General features: G+C 43.6%; 1 protein-coding gene across 1 annotated transcript in view; it reads left to right on the top strand.

The window, feature by feature from the left end:
- Positions 1-21,935, top strand: part of LOC126456633 (secretin receptor-like) — a 198,241-nt gene that overhangs the window by 34,761 nt on the left and 141,545 nt on the right. The window contains exons 3-4 of the mRNA XM_050092377.1: positions 2,579-2,710; positions 21,513-21,607. Of these exons, the coding sequence (XP_049948334.1) occupies positions 2,579-2,710; positions 21,513-21,607 (227 nt within the window). The remainder of the gene's footprint in view (positions 1-2,578; positions 2,711-21,512; positions 21,608-21,935) is intronic.

The raw sequence follows: 21,935 nt of genomic DNA, 5'->3' as shown, positions 1-21,935 counted from the left end.
GAGCCATGTACCTCCTTCCTGCTGGAATGACTGGAACTGATCGGTGTCGGACCCCCTCCGTCTAACAGACGCTGCTCATGCATGGTTGTTTACAACTTTGGGCTGGTTTAGTGACATCTCTGAACAGTCTAAGGAACTGCGTCTGAGATACAATATACACAGTCAACATCTATCTTCAGTAGTTCTGGGAACCCGGCTGATGCAAAACTTTATTTGATTTGTGTATAAGGTACTAATTACTTATCACTGATTTCTGAAAGCCAAACACTCCTTTTTCTGAGGGAGCATTGTGCTTCTGTATAGTGACAACAATGCCCCAGCGCTAGGGATGAATCTCCGCCTTAACGTGGCGTGAACAGTCGATGTTGAGCTTACGTACAGAACGGTCGCGCCCCGCCGCGCCGTGGATACATAATGTGCAGACATTGGTAGGAAATGGAATTAATAGTTCAAAGTCTTACGTCGCTTTGTAGAAGAAAAGTATTACAGTTATACACGGGAAGGCACGAATGATTAATTAAGAAATTTATGTTTGATACAGTGTTGTGTTTGCGAATCGGTAATTGTCCTGGAGAATAGAGGGCGTAAGTGAAAATAGAGCGTAAATGAAAAGGCTTCCATGATCAGTGACTAACTGCTTAATTAATCAGGAGACGCAACGTAGTACTGGTTGCTTCAGTGTGAGTGTGAAACAAATGTAACTCTTAGAGAGGACGATGAGCGTAGCCTTTGTCAGCGAAGTCTGTTACGTGCAAAAGGAAAAATAAAACGAAGTAATATGTCTGCCGGATGTCTGATGCTTCCTCCCACGATATTTCAGCGCAGATTCGTCTGGCCATCTTCAGGTGAATATTGACACGAAAGGCATTGCGCTCATGTATTTAAGACCACACCTGCACATGCATGATGTGTCCAATTGGCGTTGCGCACGCTCTGTTTGTCCGCAAGTATGTGCGCTGCGTAGCGCGTCCTCCGTGGTGAAAACTGTCTTCATCAATATGAGATGGATTGTCTTTGCATCGCAAACGACGCCGACTACGCAGAGCGCCAAGTTTTTCTATGACGGGGTTCCATGCAGAATTTAACCGGAAACAGCCTTCTCGATTAGTACGTGACTCAGGCAGTCCTATTTCCACTGATTCGTTGATGATAGATCTCCAAAAGTTTGACGTATGGGCCACAATTTTCGTTGGGTCGTATTTCATCAAGTGACCAGTGGAAGTACAATGTTCGGCTTTAGCGGACGTTATGGCTCGAAGGAGGCGAGTATGCCGCCGATGTTCTACTTTGCACAGTGCGCGTCATTTGTCCTATGTAATTGACTCATTCACACGGAATTCTGTAAACAGATGCCTTGCGCGACACTAAGTCATCTTTAACAGATCCCAATAGCGCCGAGATTTTAGGAGGAGGACGCAAAACTGCTTTAACTTTATGTATTCTTAATATTCTACATATTTTGGCTGAAATATTTCCAGTGTATAGTAGATAAGTAGTCCCTTACTGGTCGAGACGCGGTTTCCAGTTAAATTCTTAATGGAATCCCGTGATATAAGAACTTCGTCCTCTGAGTAGCCGGAGTCTTTTGCCATGCAAAGACAACCGATCTGGTATCGATGAAGTCAGTTTTCACCACCGAGGGCGCGCGACGCAGCGCCCATACTTGCAGACAAACAGCAGGTGCGCAACGCCTATTGGTCACACCGCGCATGTGCAGGTGGGATCTTAAAAGCGGAACTCACTCACTTTCCTGTCAGTATTCACCTGAAGGTGGCCAGAAGATTCTGCTCCAAAACATCGTGGCAGCAATCTGCAAACATCCGGCAGTTCGCTCAAAATTTTATGGAACAATCTGTACGCCGGGAAAGTTTTAATTCTCACACAAGATAATATGACCTGTACTGTCGTAATTTTAAAGCTACATTTTTCATTCTTTGATTAAATAACTTAAATGCTCACAAAATATAACAGAAACGTTTTCGGCACATGGTCAGGTTATTGTCGTGAGGCAGTGTGATCTCTACGTGAAGCTCAAATACGTTAGTCCGATAGTCCGCTAGCTACAAAAAGAAACTAGAAAAGACATTTCATGAAGAGGGTACGATTGGGTTGTACGTAATATAAGCCCCTATGCTTTGCGGGTTCCTGTGTGTTGCATGTATTTTTCATATGCGATGTCATGCAGGATGGATCTCGGGCAGTCTATATAATCCAATACGTTACGGTGGACTTGGAATTTGACCGCTAAAACTGAGCGATGTGGCGCAGTGATTGACACAATGGACTCGTATTCGGGAGGACGACGGTTCAATCCCGCGTCAGGCCATCCTGATTCAGGTTTTCCGTGATTTCCCTAAATCGCTTCAGGCAAATGCCAGGATGATTCCTTTGAAAGGACACTGCCGACTTCCTTCCCCATCCTTCCCTAATCCGATGAGACCGATGACCTCGCAGTTTGGTCTCCTCCCTCAAATCAACCCCCAGCCTCATCCGATGGGACCGATGACCTCGCTGTTTGACCCCCTCCCCCGAATTAACCATCCTTCACTGCTAAATCACATCAACACTTTGTTCGCAGGAGTACGCCAGTAAGCTGTGTACCTGGTCAGGTACGTGGTACCGCAACGAGCAGAACGCCACGTGGGCCAACTACACGCTGTGTGGTGCAGTCACCAGCGACCAGCCGCCAGAGGATGCGTCCCTGTACGAGGTACCTAGTTCCCGATCTCTCTCCTCCCTAGATGTTTAGCACAAAACACACAATGGTGTTCAGCTGTGCACGTGGTCCTTTTTTCTAAACAGCATGCGGCAGAGTAAACGTATACTATGTGATCAAGAGTATTCGGACACCCCCAAAAAACGTACGATTTTCGTATTAGGTGCATTAGGCTGCCACCTACTGCCAGGTACTCCACATCAGTGACCTCAGTAGTTATTAGACATCGTGAGAGAGCAGAATGGGGTGCTCCGCAGAACACACGGACTTCAAATGTGGTCAGGTGATTGCGTGTCACTTGTGTCATACGTCTGTACACGAGATTTCCACACACCTAAACATCCCTAGGTCCACTGCTTCCGATGTGATAGAGAAGTGGAAACGTCTGTTGACTGACAGAGGCCGCCGACAGTTGAAGAGGGTCTAATGTGTAACAGGCAGACATCAATCCAGACCTTCACACAGGAATTCCAAACTGCATCAAAAACGTTGTGTGGAGTGACAATCACGGTATACAATGTGGCGATCCGACAGCAGGTCGTGGATATGGCGAATGCCCGGGGAATGTTATCTGCCAACAGTAAAATTCGGAGGCGGTCGTGTTGAGGTGTGGCCGTGTTTTTCATGGAGGTGGCTTGCTACACTTATTGTTTTGCGCGGCACTATGACAGCGTAAGCCTACATTGATGTTTTAAGCACCCTCTTGCTTCCCACTGTTGAAGAGCAATTCGTGGATGCCGATTGCATCTTTCAAGATGATCGAGCACCTGCTCATAATGCACAGCCTGTGGCGGCTCGACAATAGCATCCCTGTAATGGACTGGCCTACACAGTCTTGACCTAAATCCTATAGAACACCTTTGGGATGTTTTGGAACGCCGACTTCGTGCCAGGCCTCAGCCACCGACATCGATACCTCTCCTCAGTGCAGCACTCCATGGAGAATGGTCAGCCATTCCGCAAGAAACCTTCCAGCACCTGATTGAACGTGTGGCTGCCAGAGTTGAAGCTGTCATCAAGTTTAAGGGTGGGCCAACACCATATTGAATTACCGATGAAGGGCGCCACAAACTTGTAAGTCATTTTCAGCGAGGTGTCCAGATACTTTTAATGCCATAGTGTGTGGTGGTTCTATGTAGAAAACTGTCACTATACAGATAGGATTGATGCCAACTTAGTGAATGTAATTACAACTGGCCGTTGAATGTTCTGCAACGTCCACTTATAGGCTGATCAGTGTAAATGGGTGTGGATGCATACCGCAGGATATTTGAATGCATTGACAAATAGCGAGAAATGTGATATAGGAATAAATAATTTGAACTCCTTCGTCTGTTTGCATTCCACATGCATCTACAATACGGAGAGTCGAAGTTCTAAGAAAATGAGATGAGTTACATGTTGATGGATTAGAAATGTTTGATGCTTACATTCTATATTTTATTAAAATAATTAGGTTTACACCCACATCAGAATCTTCCTGAAGGAGATTTCAAACAGCCGACAAAGGTAGTCGAAACGGTGCTCTAAATTTGTTATGAAAATAGAGTTCTCATTAGAGTAGTTGGCGTTTTCAGTACGAACTTTGATATAATTCTCCAACATAGTCCATCCTGTGCAAGCTTCATCCATCTTCTATGCAGAAGTATTGCAACCTATGGTCTGGGTTGCGATTTCCAGGGGGTGTTTTCCAATCGATCAACGCTCGTCCACATGCCGCTGTTTTAACCCACCATGCTATACATATTATCGATCAGCAGGTCTATCTCCAATCGAACACATAGAAGACATCATCCGACTACAATTCCAGTGTATTCCACGACCAGCCTTAACCGTCCCTGTTTTCACCGACCAAGTGCAACAGGCATGCAACGCTATCCGACAAACTGACACCGGCACCTGTACAACACAACGCATGCACGTTTGCACGATTGCATGCAACATTCTGACGGTGCCAGCATTTCACATTTGCAATGGCTTATCGAGCGCTTACATTAACCTATGATCCTACAATGTTAATCACTTACAGGGTGACAATTATTGAACTATATGCAATAAAATGGTCAGAAGTTCTGACAATCATCATTTTATTACGACAGCTTACCAGTCGCGTCGGACTCGTAACGTGGGTAACTTGCCATATTCTGGGACTCCTTAACTGTCCATCTACATTATGAAAATGTAACCATTGTGAAGCTGAAGCTCGATATACGAGGCGTATTTTTCTTAAGTAAGTATCGTTTTTAAATTTAAAAAAAGACGTGTTAAGATATCTCAATAATTTTATTTTTATATGAAAGCCTGTACCGTAATCTACGCACTGACGCAATTACAGTCTGATTATTGTTTGTTTTCGTTGTGTACTGAGTGTTTAAGATGCTTCGATAATCGTGAGTCCCACCGACTGTGAAGTACGGGCTGTTATAAGATTTCTTAGTGGTAAAGGCCTAAAAGCGATCGATATTCATCGTGAGATCTGTGCAGTTTACGGAGAAAACATGAGTGATGGAATGGTAAGAAAGTGGGTGAGAGCATTTAAAGATGGCCGCACAAATGTGCATGATGAACAACGGAGTGGGCGTCCTTCGGTCGTTAATGAAAGTTTGTGCAGGAAGTGGACAATAAGGTGAGAGAAAACAGACGCTTTACGATTTCCTCCTTACGGGATGACTTTCCTAATGTTTCTCGTAGTGTTTTGTATGGCATTGTGACCGAGCACTTGAATTACCGAAAATTGTGCGCACGTTGGGTACCGAAAATGTTGACGAATGTGCACAAAACCAAACGTTTAGACAGTGCATTGACTTTCCTTGAGCGGTACCACAAGGAAGGTGATGACTTCTTAAGCCAAATTGTTACAGGCGATGAAACATGGGTGGCGTACGTCACACCAGAATCAAAGCAACAGTCCATGTAAGTTGAGCAAGGGCATCGTTTTGCTGCAAGACAATGCCCGTCCGCATGTGGCGAATTAGACCAAAGATCTCATCACATCTTTTCGATGGGAAACTAGATCATCCAGCGTACAGCCCTGATCTGGCGCCCAGTGACTGCCATCTATTCCTGCACTTGCAGAAACACCTGGGCGGTCAGCGTCTTCAAGACGATTCGAAGTCAATACAGTGGTGATGCAATGGTTAACAAGTCAGGTGGCAGAGCCTGGCTGCCTCAAGTAAACGACCAGCACGCAGATTTAATCCAAAAATTAGAAGTGTTGCTCTGCTTATAATTTAAGTGTGACAAGGTCAAATGTTTTAGAAGTGTTGACTTATTAGTAGAGCCTGGCTTCTTAACTAAACGACTGAACGGCCACTGCGCTGATTTAACCCAAATATTAGAACTGTTGCTCTAATTGTAATTTAAGTGAGGTATTCCCTGAGTCTTTACGAGACTCTACTTGCTTCTGGCTAGATTCTGTTAGTCGACCCCCGACTAAAAGTAATAATTGTTTCCATTTGGTCTTGCTGTAATTTTCTATTCAACCCAACGGGCCCAGTACCGACAGCAGCTATAAAGCTTGGTCTCTCTTTTGAAATTTAATCGGCCACTGTGCTGTACCCTCTGTAATATTGTCATTTAAGGTCTATAGCCAACCTTTCGTCAGGATTTGTGATTTCTCTAACTGTCTCGTTCCGCGAAAAAAAAAAAAAAAGAAAAAGAAAGACCACTTGGATAAACATTTATGACCTTGAAATCACGTAGAATGCGCCATTATTGCTAGATTAGTTTTAAACCTAAATCAGTTTTTGGGTAAATGTTTAGCGGCCCATGGTGTCGTATCTTTTTTAAAAGTTTGTACATTGCTGTTACCTTTTAAACGATTTTTGCATTTTCCTATTTAATCGGCCACCGAGTCGAATTCAAGCTTAAATCTCAGTCTATCATTTTATTATAATTTTATGGGGGAACTGTGACTTACTATTGTTTGTAACTGGTCTTAGTAAAAGATATTATATTTTTTGAGCTGTTATTTTATTTAATTTTTGTAAGGGCCCATGTGGTCGGAAAATTCAGTACTTTAAACGGTGCTAGTACCAATCGCTTTGAGTACGGAACTACCGTATGTAGATAATTGAATGGACCTAAGCCGATACTTACAAGCTGCAGAGGCTATGTCTACCAAAGAATTTGAATAAATTGCACAGAGTCGGCACCGTTTGAGTTTTGAGTGTTTCTTATTGGTATCAACGACGTCTCTGGGGTATTGGTGTCCTCCCCAGACAGTTGTTTTGTCTTATTCCCAGTCGGCAGTTGTGCTCATGGGTCAGCACATTTAGGTGCAAATCCTAAAAATTGAAAAATGAGATAAGAAGTTGCAGCATTGCTTAGATCCGTTACCTATATTATAAGATCTATTATGTACTCCGAAACGTACCAATCCGTTATATATTTCCCCTTAAGACTTGTGGTTCATGGCGAAGAGTACGAAATCGAGTCTTATTTTGTTTCCAAGAAGTACCAAATCTTGGAAGCCAATCGCTGCCCTTCTTGATAATGACATCACAAACATGGCCGACATTTATTTAAATGACGTTGTACGTTGTAAGGACGTGTGTAACTTTTTCTTTCAATGTGACTTTTAATTAAATTATGGAGCCTGATGGATGAATACTGTGAATCGCCAATAAAAACTGAAAATACATGGACAAGGGTTTGTAGACTGGAAACGCTGGAAGAAAAGTGTCGCGAAACAAACTAAGCAAGCAAAAATGCTAGTGTTAGGCCTCAAATTAACCGTGAATGACAGCGGCTTCTGCAGTACTGCACGTTTATTAGCAACTGAATTTCAGGAGTTCCGTAACAGTTTCTATGAGAATGAAGATTCTATTTCACAGAAGGAGTTCATTTCGGCATACACTGATGTAATTTCACCGGAGACTTGCGGACTCAATCAGGGAAGTGGTAAAGGTGCCAAGAAGACAATGTCTGTAAAATATAAACAAGTTCTCAGACTGGGGTGGTAAATCTATGTTGAGATACATTTCTAAGTGTATTCAACATAGGTAGAGAATGGTTGAAAATGTTGCAAACGCAAAACATGAGACATGTGTCAATGGTCCAGAGAAGAGAGGTGGGTTAAGATTGACAGTTGAATTGATTAGACTTCAAGAAGTGAGTTCTTCCCACATTCAGTTATTCAAATACAGAGAAAAGCATTAGGCGGAGGTGCAGCAGCAGGGAGATAATATCTTCCTGTAGACCTGAATATTCTAAAACTGTGAACAACGTGTAACTTCTGAGGTATCTTGTATTACAGGGCAATTTGCTATCTTCTCTCATTTAATATTACTTAAACTTTACTACATTGTTGATTATTGTTCATGTCATATATTTCGGTTGAGAACTGAAAAACAATCTTGTAATGAACTTTACAAGAAAGCATACTCTCATATTCATAACCATGCACTCGTATTTCTGTACTGGCAGTTCTTATGATTCATTGCAACATTTAAATAATTTAGTTCATATGTAAATATTTAATCGTCATAACAGTTTATTTTCTTTTATGGATATTTGTTACCAAATTCAACTTAGGGTTTGAAAGTACGAAACGGGACAGTTGCAGCTAATGCCTGATATACAGTACGCAATTTGAATCAGCTGCATCTACAGAAGGGAAGAGGGAGATAGTTGTTCAACGCATGATTCGTACATTCAGGGCGAAGGCATTTTTCCAGAACCTCAATCAGCTGCCTGAAAATTCGTTGACTGTGAATTTTGATCTGATGCAAAATCAACCTCTGCCTATAACTACAATTGGGCAGGCCCATTAATAAGGGCATCTGTGGTACTACATTCCCGGTATTGCGATTGTGGGAAAAGATAAATCTGTTGATGAGAATACACCACACATCTAGCTGGAGAAAGAGGGAAGTGGGAAAAGATAAATCTGTTGATGAGAATACACCACACTTCTAGCTGGAGAAAGAGGGAGATAGGGGACTTAATGAAATATGTTCTTGTTTGCGTGACTTTTACTTGTTAATATTCTTTCCTATTTACAATAAGGAGCAAAATGATGCAGTCAGAGTGTTTTGTGACAGCTTTTCATCGCAGAACAAAATATAACTTAAACTTTTCGTGTTCTCAGTAACTGCACATCAAGGCAATTTGCAAGTAGAGTGGTTCTTTCCCGTTAGAGAAAATTCCTAGATGCCTCCAGACAGGTCTTTTGGGCTGGTTGTAAAAGGTAAAAAAGTTGTATCCTTTTGCCAGAAGTGTACAACATCCTTTTCAAAGGTACTCAAAAATTGCATGTGTTAGGTGCTGATTTTAACTGGGTCAACTGGCAAGATCTGTCTAAAGTCCGTACGCCGTCTTCAAAACACATAAAGAAAATGGAAGTGAAGAGGATTAGTTTCCAGGCTCGAACACATCTCGTTGGTTTACAACCGTTAACCGTTCTATGAGAAATTACCTCATTGCGAAAAAACTCAAAGAAAAACAGTAAAATATGAGAATATTATGGCAAGGATTCGAAACTTAATTCTAAACAGCCATGTACAGCCTGCAATAAAGATATGTGGACCCGGGATATTCAGCAGAAGATGTGTCCTTTTATAAAAAAAGCACTGGTGAATATAACAGTACAGAATCTTCCAGTGAGGTTAGTGACAAATCTGTAGCGAAAGGATGCTCTTTAATTTACGTAGGAACGAAGTCATGCACCACACATCCAGGAAGAGGATACTGTGATCGTGTCAGTCTCTTTACGAATGATAGCTGTTCGTATTTTACCTCCTTGTGACATGTAGGCTTTGTTGTACAGTAGGTCTTTAATATTGTTGTGGATGGCGATAACAGTACTGCAGAAAGTTTCGGGGAATGCCATTTAGTTCATTGTTCAGGTTGTGTGAAAATGATAATAATGAGTAACATATTTAATGAAATAAAATTGTTCTCATTAATTTTCTCTGTTATATTTCTAAATCTTTCAGTTATTAATAGTTCAAAATAGGTCAGGAAGAGTGTAAACTGCCGTACAAAACACTGCAGATGAAACACGTAACTACATTTTGTGCTTATAGTGGTATAATTTAACTCCAAAATAACAGTTACCAAATTTAACCCAGTTTTCTGCCAAAAGATACCAGATACATTTGTTTTTACGCAATAACAACTAAACAAATAAAAAACTAACAGCGATACTTGGCGTAATGCGTCTCAGTAACAGAGCTATGAAACGTATTCTGATGCTACACTGGTTGTAAAATGTTTTTTTGTCTCTCCTGTTAAATTAGATTTTATAGCTTTGGTACCTTTTGGAAATGAGCTTCTCAAATCCAGTAGTGTGAACCAAGTACTGTTAGTCGGTCTTGTCTCTCAGCGACTATATCCCTTTTATGAACTTCAATTTTAAATGTTGTTGTGCTATACAAATTATCTTTGATTTCTGATTTTTTGAGATGGTATTCATCGTGCACTGTTTGCTGTTCACCACCAGGAGAAGCGCCATGTATCCTCGCTGCGTGTGGGAGCGAAACTGCATCGCTGTTTGGCATTCTGATTACTCAGTTTTCAATACTCGCATGAGAGAATGGTTTCGTTACAAAACCTAAATTAACTAAATGAGACCCTATACTATTCACTTACCTCCTCCGTCTCAAACACGTTGTTCTCCTACCTCATCAGCTAGCCAAGTGATCGCTACTGCCGCTTGAATCTATCCTCAGTTTCCTGAGAAAGGCTGTAGGAACTGGTCAATCAGGGGATTCTGTTTTCCCCAAGAAGCTATCTTACTTCTTTAATTATTATGGTTTTCAAATGGTTCAAATGGTTCTGAGCACTATGGGACTTAGAACTACTTAAACCTAACTAACCTAAGGACATCACACAACACCCAATCATCTCGAGGCTATGGTTTTCACGATTGAGTGTAGATATTTGCTGTAACTTCAGCATCCTGCTGCATTACATCTTCCATCTATGCCTTTTATCCGTTTAGTTATTCACAGCTTTAGTTTTGGTCACAGAGAAATTAATTGGTATCTGCTGTTTCTCATTTTTTAATAACATTTTTAGTGCCAGGAAATCTAATCCCCATTTCGGTACAGTTATGAATATGGATGCGATGCCGGTCGCACCCTTCATCTTTTGCTTTTTGGTGTGAAAGGCACCGAAAGCCTTCTCCAACCTGACAGGTTAAGGCTCCCAATGCATTGAATACACCTATTTTATCCCGTTATTCCGTGGTAGCCAGAGTACACAATTCAATGTATGAGTGGTGTGTACCTCGTAGATCGCAAACAGATGTCCTTCGTGATTTCTGCGGATGAATGACTTTTGAGGGTATAAATGCAACGCAGTGGAATACTGCAACCAGACTGGTTTGTATTTATTTGAAACCGTAATCAACATGTGCCTAAAACCCTATTAAGGGATGCGTCAAAAGCTTGTGACCACTAACGCTTCCTCTGTTTATGAAAAACTTCGGATTTGCTAATGAGGTAATGGTGGAAATAAGCGTTAGGGAGTGAATATCTCTTTTTGCTAAATTTATCTTCCTTTACAACATGCACGCATCAAATTGATAATGGTGAGCAGAACTTCAATATGTCTACTGAAATATGTCATTCCATCAAATAAAACATTCAGTATTTGTTTGCTTTATTATTTATGTCTTTTCGGTTCGACAAATAACATATACAAATGTTTATCCTATTTGTTACTGACCTGCATATAATGTGGCTAGTATCCAAAAAAGTGGTTCAAGAATTATATGTTGTAGATTAATCTAAATTGTTGCGAAAGAAATTTTGCATCTCGTGAGTGCTCGGAAACTTGGAACAGAAGCGCTGTGCAACATCCGTTGCTTTAAAAGTGCACTATTGGCCATTAAAATTGTTACACCAACAAGAAATGCAGATGATAAACGGGTATTCATTGGACAAATAAATTATACTAGAAGTGATATGTGATTACATTTTCACGGAATTTGAATGTATAGATCCTGAGAAATCAATACCCAGAACAACCACCTCTGGCCGTAATAACGTCCTTGATGCGCCTGGGCATTGAGTAAAACAGAGCTTGGATGGCGTGTACAGGTACAGCTGCCCATGCAGCTTCAACAAGATTCCACAGTTCATCAAGAATAGTGACTGGCGTATTGTGACGAGCCAGTTGCTCGACCACCATTGACCAGACGTTTTCAATTGGTGAGAGATCTGGAGAATGTGCTGGCCAGGGCAGCAGTCGAACATTTTCTGTATCCAGAAAGGCCCGTACAGGACCTGCAACATGCGGTCGTGCATTATCCTGCTGAAATGTAGGTTTCGCAGGGATCGAATTAAGGGTGGAGCCACGGCTTGTAACACATCTGAAATGTAACGTCCACTGTTCAAAGTGCCGTCAGTGTGAACAAGAGGTGACCAAGAGGTGTAACCAATGGCACCCCATACCATCACGCCGGGTGATACGCCAGTATGGCGATGAGGAATACACGCTCCCAATGTGCGCTCACCACGATGTCGCCAAACACGGATGCAACCATCATGATGCTGTAAACAGAACCTGGATTCATCCGAAAAAATGACGTTTTGTCATTCGTGCACCCAGGTTCGTCGTTGAGTACACCATCGCAGGCGCTCCTGTCTATGATGCAGCATTAAGGGTAACCGCAGCCATGGTCTCCGAGCTGATAGTCCATGCTGCTGCAAACGTCGTCGAACTGTTCGTGCAGATGGTTGTTGTCTAGCAAACGTCCCCATCTGTTGACTCAGGGATCTAGATGTGGCTGCACGATCCGTTACTGCCATGTGGATAAGATGCCTGTCATCTCGACTGCTAGTGATACGAGGCCATATGGATCCAGCACGGCGTTCCGTATTACCCTCCTGAACCCAGCGATTCCATATTCTGCTAGCAGTAATTGGATCTCGACCAACGCGAGCACTAATGTCGCCATACAATAAACTGCAATCGCGATAGGCTACAATCCGACCTTTATCAAAGCGGAAACGTGATGGCACGAATTTCTCCTCCTCACACGAGGCATCACAACAACGTTGCACCAGGCAACGCCGGTCAACTGCTGTTTGTGTATGAGGAATGGGTTGGATGTTGTAGGTGTCGCCACCGGCGTCAACCTCGTCCGAATGCTCTGAAAAGCTAATCATTTGCATATCACAGCATCTTCTTCCTGTCGGTTAAATTTCGCGTCTGTAGCACGTCATCTTCGTGGTGTAGCAATTTTAATGACCAGTAGTTTATTTGTTGGGAAAATCAGAACTATGATAGGGACATTTCTTTGCTATTCAGTTTTCGAATTCGTTCACCCCCTGGTATGTGTGGCCGTCGCTCAGGTTGATCTGCTGTTAGTGCACGAGTTCCCACAGTTTTGATGCTGCTGCCTTGTCTCCGACGCTCGGTCAGAAAGCCGCACAGTCGCGCGCTTCAGCGGATTGTGCTAAGTCTGTAGCGAGCGCCGGCCGCAGCCGTTGCCTGTGGCTAATTGTCTCAAACGCAGCGCATTATACCGAAATCAGCGGCGCAAATTGCGTTATCTCGTCGCTAAAACAACTCTGCTGCCGCCCGTGCTGGATAGCGTGATGTTTACCAGCACCTGCTGAAATTCACTGCTGCGTGAGGGCACCCGCAGACAGCCTTCACACATTTTCCTGACTGGGGGAAAAGGCTTTGGTTTTTGTGCTTTTGCAATGAATATTGTCTGTTCACAATGGTCTTGACGATAACTGTATACTATCATGATGTGTTAAAACTGCAGAAATGCGTTGCATCTTTCATATCTATGTTACTAGAGGATATAGATTCCAATTATGTACCCGTGGTCTATGTGCTGTGTACTTGGTGCAGTGGATATAGTTTGTCGGCACGGTAGCTCAGCGTGCTCGGTTAGAGAGTTGACTTGTCTCTGTAATAAAAAACTGAGTGAAAAGGTCAACAACGAACTTCAACGGATTTTGTGTACATAGTTCCGCATTGTCAGCGTGTACACAACTTTCCCACTAGAGCGCGCCCCGCTAAGCACAACAGCGTAGGCGTAGCGCTCGTCCGTCTCCGCACTACGAGATGGTGCTGCCTTAGAGACAGACCAAATTCTGCTTCCGCCGATCTGTGTATTAATATGTAACGCAGCCAATGAGATTGCTGCTAACATAGAACCTTTTCTCCTTGCAGATCACACTCGTGCAGTGATACATGAACGCGTGAGGTATTATAATGAGTCTAAAGACCTTCGATTAGTCAGTCTGCATTTGTCTGCATTTATCTGCACCTGTCTGTAACAGTCTGCATTTGTCTGTACCAGTCTATAGTCAAGTTTCAGTCTGCACCTAATAAGATTACCATATTCCTGTACATAGCCATGAAGATAAATATATAGACACTTGTCAAGTATCAGAGATATGTGAGAACAAGATTAACGTACCAAGACCAAAGGAACTTCAGATTGTCAATTGTAAATAGTATCCAGAATCAAGTTAAGTAATGTTTATGCTTGTTATTATTTTAATAAATGTGTGTGAAAATTAATCAAGTTCTGTTTAAAGTTGGTCACTGTCAATCTGCTACTCTAAGCATGCAAGTGGCATTTCTATCGTCTGACCTAACAGCAGAGGATAAACACGAGACGATAAGACCATGAGACATATTGCTGACACTCGCCTACTTCGTTAGAGCGACAAGTCACATAATCTGATGGTGTGTGTACCGAAGGTCTTACAGTACGCACACCCCAGATGTCATGTGACGCCCGCTACGACGAAATACATCTAACCATAACGAACAACCAGAAACCTGCCACCGCTTAAATTTAGAAGTCACTATTACGCATCAGGGAGCTTCAAACTAAAAGAAATAAAAGAAACAGAGAAGTGTTATCTGAATTTCAGTACCTTGTGAGTCACAATAGATCAGTGCTTAGAACAGGTATGACTGATGGTAGCACTACTGAAAATAAACACTTGCGTTGTGTATGAGGAGAATTTCGCGATTTTGAGGAAAGGCTGTGCTGTATTCGTGACACATCAACGTATCCAAAACAAAGCAAGCCAAAAAAGTTGACTGACTATGATGAGGACGAGACGAGATGACACTTCATTTGAGAACAATAGTGGGCGCTTTTTCCTGACCCCACAAATAATCCTCAGTCACAGTTGGGACTTGAACCATCTGAGGGAACTTTATCCAAGTCGTGGAATCTGATACAAAAACCGAAATCTTTCTCCGGACTCTTGCGGGAGGAAGCTTTGCAAGAAAGTGGTTGATGCGTGGTTGTAGAAGGTACCATGAGTTAAAGCAGGCAATTTTGGACGAATTATGTTTGAAGAGCACCGAGGACCAAACGAAACAGAGAATATGAATGACGGAAAAATACAATTACTCAGATTATGGAAATCCGAAATACACTCCTGGAAATGGAAAAAAGAACACATTGACACCGGTGTGTCAGACCCACCATACTTGCTCCGGACACTGCGAGAGGGCTGTACAAGCAATGATCACACGCACGGCACAGCGGACACACCAGGAACCGCGGTGTTGGCCGTCGAATGGCGCTAGCTGCGCAGCATTTGTGCACCGCCGCCGACAGTGTCAGCCAGTTTGCCGTGGCATACGGAGCTCCATCGCAGTCTTTAACACTGGTAGCATGCCGCGACAGCGTGGACGTGAACCGTCTGTGCAGTTGACGGACTTTGAGCGAGGGCGTATAGTGGGCATGCGGGAGGCCGGGTGGACGTACCGCCGAATTGCTCAACACGTGGGGCGTGAGGTCTCCACAGTACATCGATGTTGTCGCCAGTGGTCGGCGGAAGGTGCACGTGCCCCGTCGACCTGGGACCGGACCGCAGCGACGCACGGATGCACGCCAAGACCGTAGGATCCTACGCAGTGCCGTAGGGGACCGCACCGCCACTTCCCAGCAAATTAGGGACACTGTTGCTCTTGGGGTATCGGCGAGGACCATTCGCAACCGTCTCCATGAAGCTGGGCTACGGTCCCGCACACCGTTAGGCCGTCTTCCGCTCACGCCCCAACATCGTGCAGCCCGCCTCCAGTGGTGTCGCGACAGGCGTGAATGGAGGGACGAATGGAGACGTGTCGTCTTCAGCGATGAGAGTCGCTTCTGCCTTGGTGCCAATGATGGTCGTATGCGTGTTTGGCGCCGTGCAGGTGAGCGCCACAATCAGGACTGCATACGACCGAGGCACACAGGGCCAACACCAGGCATCATGGTGTGGGGAGCGATCTCCTACACTGGCCGTACACCACTGGTGATCGTCGAGGGGACACTGAATAGTGCACGGTACATCCAAACCGTCATCGAACCCATCGTTCTACCATTCCTAGACCGGCAAGGGAACTTGCTGTTCCAACAGGACAATGCACGTCCGCATGTATCCCGTGCCACCCAACGTGCTCTAGAAGGTGTAAGTCAACTACCCTGGCCAGCAAGATCTCCGGATCTGTCCCCCATTGAGCATGATTGGGACTGGATGAAGCGTCGTCTCACGCGGTCTGCACGTCCAGCACGAACGATGGTCCAACTGAGGCGCCAGGTGGAAATGGCATGGCAAGCCGTTCCACAGGACTACATCCAGCATCTCTACGATCGTCTCCATGGGAGAATAGCAGCCTGCATTGCTACGAAAGGTGGATATACACTGTACTAGTGCCGACATTGTGCATGCTCTGTTGCCTGTGTCTATGTGCCTGTGGTTCTGTCAGTGTGATCATGTGATGTATCTGACCCCAGGAATGTGTCAATAAAGTTTCCCCTTCCTGGGACAATGAATTCACGCTGTTCTTATTTCAATTTCCAGGAGTGTAGTTTTTCATAGAAATGATGAGGAGGAATCAGTATCTCAGGCAGGCAAAATTGGTGAGGATATGGCTAACCAAGTTGCCATATAGATTATAATGTAAAATCGTCACAGCCGGACGACCTAGGAAAGACATATGAGAATTCCAGTTTCTTCTCCAAGTGCTAACTTACGACAGGGAAAGTGAGATGAGAGCACAGATGCAACAACCAAGAAACATACCTCCCTTCAAATCGCAGGTCAGAGGATTCGAGAGGATGGCAGTCACATTAGTAACCAATTCGAAGCAATGGCAGGTGGAACTGAAGTCCCAAGTAGAGAGCTTCAAGAAATAATTACAATAATAGGCACAACTTATGACAGTTCTTAGAATCATGTCGGTCCTGTAGAAATCATAGAAATGTGGATACTCAGCCCACAGACTAACGTGCAGAACACGACCAATGCAGTAACCTCTGGCAAGTGAATAGAGATATGTGGACCCGGTAAATAATGAATGGCTGCTCGAATCACTATAAAAAAGATTTGAAAAAATACAAGATTTTTTATTAGCAGAAGAGAAAGAAGAAGAGGTCGCTGGCTGTTCTGACTCAGATTGTTGACTGGTAGTTTTTAGTTGCCCTATGGTTCAGAAGGGAGGGTAGACACCAGGCGTGATGCAGGTAAAATTCTGAAGCTTTAGTGTATAAGCAAGGAGGAGCAGCGAAATGCAAAAGCAAGACTAGAGTTTCACTAAGCTCTGGCAGTATTGTAACATTGTGATAGAAAAGAGTTGTAATAAGTGTGTCGGATTCGTAGAGAATAGGTTTGTAAGTAAACTGAGAACATGTTTGTGAGCTGATTCTCGTTGAATTCGGGCTACTTTAAGTTTAGTATCTTTTCAGTGATATTCCCCAAGAATGGAAATTGATGCATGGAGGGATAATCCTCATGGTCGGTGACATAAACTGGGCCGTAAACTGACAGAATTTAAAGCGGGATAAGTGTGTGGAAAGAGATGTTTTAGAGAATTAATACAGAAGTTTCAGGCAGAAGGCTGTAGATGGATAACTGAAGGGCGAGCACTTACAGTTGAGTAAGGCTTTATGGAGAATTTGCAGAGAGGTGATAAGAGGAGGACTTTGAAAAGAAATAATTTTATGGAACTAATCTCGCAGAAGACATGTTGGATATTTGATATAAGGGCAAAAGAGCACAGTTGGGTTACTGATGGAAGCATCCTACACTGTGAGGCATATCTTCTGCATCAGCTGAATTTTGTGAGACCGACTGTTAAGTGGCTACATTACGTCCCCACCATCTCTTTTGAATAGGTACATGATAGCTGCCACCGGGATGTTTAAAATTGCTGAATGGGAGGCAGTTAACTGAGAAACAGTTGTGTAATGCGTCCTTTTGATGTTTTTGAAAGTAAAAAGAGAGAGAGCCATCGGATCCCTCTAACATACGTAAATTTGCTAGCATTTCTTGTATCTAATGCTTTTCCGTGCCACTAGCCGCTCAGTAGGTAGGGTAATATGTTACATACAGTAAAACCTGTTAATCGTTGATCAAAAGTGCTGCAGTTTGGTGTTACCCATTTTTATCCTTCTTTCATTTAATATATTACCAATATTACAGAAAAGCCTATTCTGTTACAGATTACTGGTAAACTGGCTTAGCCATTTGCTGCTGATCAACTACATGTTTCTCTGTTTGCCTTCAGTTCCTAATTTCTCAACTTGTCTTGACACGGAAATACATGATAAGAAACTTCACATAACATGGGGCAGTGCTCAGAGCCATTTGAACCAACCCAATCAAACTGTAACAAACTGCAACATAATTACCATTTCCATATTCTGTTACAGATAAGTATCAACTTTCAATAGCTGGGGTATTTTAAACATTTTATCATCCACCTGAAGTTAAGACTTCCATATGATACAACACTTCCACTTAAACACAGAAGGCTACTTTGCTGCTAAAAATCACTTGGAGAAGGGAAAATTACAAACAAGTGGAGAAACGTCCCTCTAATACTCCAGCGATCAGCAGGAGAAATGTACTATCAGATGCTACCATCGACTGGAAGGAATTTGCATTGCTAGCACTGTTCAATTAGTATCCGCATGTAAAAAGCTGCCCTGTATAATAACTTGCCCTGGTCTCGCCTGGAATGTATAATATCCTAACACAGCTTAGAGATATTCCCGAAGTTAGTGCCACATTTAATGATTCATTCTGTTAAGAACAAATTCATGTGTTTTATCTATCCGAAAATAACGAATCTAGTGACAACGTAATCCGATATTTCGTGAGTTTATATTTTTCTCTCTCCATTATGGAACGGAAATATATACATGCATTTTCTGGAACTCAAGTAACGTATAAGAAAATAACGACGAAAGTGATGGTGTCATCTACAGCAGCCTGGTGAGTCACGCGATACTACCTGATAAGATAACATTTTCCTTCTGTCTAGGTGATGAATGGAAGTAACTTGAGGTAGTAGCGACACATACACACTACATCTACATATAAGCAAGTGTCGGTTGTTCCTGGTTCTGAGTAAGAAAGAAATCAGGTCCTGCTGAGCTGAAGCAATTAAAAGCACACATAAACATGGGAGGCCATAGACAGCAGACATGCCAGACACGGTCTTGCACCTAGAACAATATACCAAGTGATCAAAAGTATCCGGACACCCGGCTGAAAATGACATACAAGTTTATGGCGCCCTCCGTCGGTAATGCTGGAATTCAATATGGTGTTAGCCCACCCATAGCCTTGATGGCAGCTTCCACTCCAGGCATATGTTCAGTCTCGTGCTGGAAGGTTTCTTGGAGAATGGCAGCTCATTCTACACACATTGCTGCACTGAGGAGAGGTATCCATGTCGGTCGATGAGGCCTGGCACCAAGTCGGTGTTCCAAAACATCCCAACGGTGTCCTATAGGTTTCAGGTCAGGACTCTGTGCAGGTCATTTCATTACAGGGATGTTATTGTTGTGTAACCACGCCACCACAGGCCTTGCTTTATGAACAGATGCATCGTGGTGCCGAAAGATGTAATCGCCATTCCAGAATTGCTCTTCAACAGTGGCAAGCAAGAAGGTGCTTAAAACATCGATGTAGGCCTGTACTGCGATAGTGTCACGCAAAACAAGAAGGGGTGCGTGCCCCCTCCATGAAACACACGACCACACCATACCCCACCGCCTCCGAATTTTACTGCTGTCACTACACAGGCCGTCAGATGACATTCACCACCGGCCCCGGTGGTCTAGCGGTTAAGGCGCTCAGTCCGGAACCGCGCGACTGCTACGGTCGCAGGATCGAATCCTGCTTCGGGCGTGGATGTGTGTGACGTCCTTAGGTTAGTTAGGTATAAGTAGTTCTAAGTTCTAGGGAACTGATGACCACAGAAGTTAAGTCCCATAGTGCTCAGAGCCATTTGAACCATTTTTTTGACATTCACCGGGCATTCGCCATACCCACACCCTGCCATTGGGTAGCGGCATTGTGTACCGTGATTCGTCACTCCACACAAGGTTTTTCCACTGTTCAATCGTCCAATGTTTACGCTCCTTTCACCAAGCGAGGCGTCGTTTGGGATTTACCGGCGTGATGTGTGGCTTATGCGCAGCCGCTCGACCATGAAATCAAAGTTTTCTGACCTCCCACCTAACTGTCATAGTACTTGCAATGGATGCTGATGCAGTTTGGAATTCCTGTGTGATGGTCTGGATAGATGTCTGCCTATTACAGATTACGACCCTCTTCAATTGTCGGCGGTCTCTGTCAGTCAACGGAGGAGGGCGGCTTGTACGCTTTTGTGCTGTACGTGTCCCTTCACGATTCCACTTCACTATCAGATTTGTAACGGTGGACCTAGGGATGTTTAGGAGTGTGTAAATCTCGCCTACAGACGTATGACTCAAGTGACTCCCAATCACCTGACCACATTAGAAGTCCGTGAAATCTACTGAATGCCCCATTGCGCTCTATCACGATGTCTAATGACTACTGAGATTGCTGATATGAAGTACCTGGCAGTCGGTGGCAGCCCAATGCACCCAATATGCAAAACGTCTGTTTCTGGGGTGTTCGGATGCTTTTGACCACATTATATGCTACTGTACATAGAGGTATTCATATTTGTGTAATAAAACTGAATAAATTTCGGTGAATTCATAGGGTAATGATGTGACAGGAGACTTCAGGATGTCAGTGAATGGTTTTGTTAATTTTACCAGGTGTGCATCATACTCTTGTACCAAATAAAACATCTCTTGGCATCCGAAGTCTGGAAGCCAAAAATTTTTGACAATGGCTTTATGACCCAATTCTTCGTAGCAATGACGTAGTGTTAACACTGAGCTATCAATGACACCGGTATCAAGCCGTGACTAATGGGATAACAGAGAGTGTATGGGAGTGCGCGCACACGTGTCTGTGTGTGTGTGTGTGTGTGTGTGTGTGTGTGTGTGTGTGTGTGTGTGTGTCTGTGTGCGCAGTGCATCGAGGTATACTGTGTGTTTATGTGTAGTTTTGTTAAAATTATCGTACTGCATGTTAAACCAGTACATTAAAAATATTTAAAAAAAGAAAACTTTTTCATTTACTGTGATTTGTCTGACATGTGATAAATTATCTGCCGGCCGTGGTGGCCAAGCGGTTAAAGGCACTACAGTCTGGAACCGCGCGGCCGCTACGGTCGCAGGTTCGAATCCTGCCTCGGGCATGGATGTGTGTGATGTCCTTAGGTTAGTTAGGTTTAAGTAGTTCTAAGTTCTAGGAGACTGATGACCTTAGAAGTTAAGTCCCATAGTGCTCAGAGCCATTTGAACCTTTTTTTTTATAAATTATCTATGGAAGGCTAAACAATTAACTAACAAAATAAAAGGCTTAGCAAAATAAATAGCACTTTCTACTTTTGCAGAAGTGTCCTACGCGGTGTGATAATGGAGCTGATGACCTGTCTCAGATAGCCTGATGAACCGTTCTGTGTGGTGTGTTGTGTGTTGCAGCGCTGGCTGCCCCTGGTGAAGGCGGCCTCTCAAGTGGGGTACGCCGTCTCGCTGGTCGCGCTGCTCTTTGCCGTGGGGGCGCTGTCCGCCACCAGGTGAGCCAGGGGGAGTGAGGGCAGGGGTCCGGCGTGGCGCGCGTACTCCAACTGGCGCACAGATTCTGTTGTTCACCCGTGAACACTTCAAAATGCTCTAAACGCCGTAACCGGTCATGGACAAAGTGCAACTGGGCTGAAATCCAGTAACAACATTTTATCATTAAAAACAAAAATATGTGTATTATTTCGAGGAGAGAAAGTTTTACAGCTTCTTGGAGTTTTTGAAAAATCATACTTTGCAGCATTCGTATTGTTACCTTAGTAAATAACCAGTTTCAGTCACAGACGGAATATACTCAGGTGTCTATATACCATTGGGTCTGGT

This window comes from Schistocerca serialis, chromosome 2, assembly GCF_023864345.2.
Source record: "Schistocerca serialis cubense isolate TAMUIC-IGC-003099 chromosome 2, iqSchSeri2.2, whole genome shotgun sequence".
In the NCBI taxonomy this organism is placed as follows: Eukaryota; Metazoa; Arthropoda; class Insecta; order Orthoptera; family Acrididae; genus Schistocerca; species Schistocerca serialis.
Note: the sequence above shows the minus strand (reverse complement) of the source record. Positions and strands in the feature narration are given on the sequence as shown.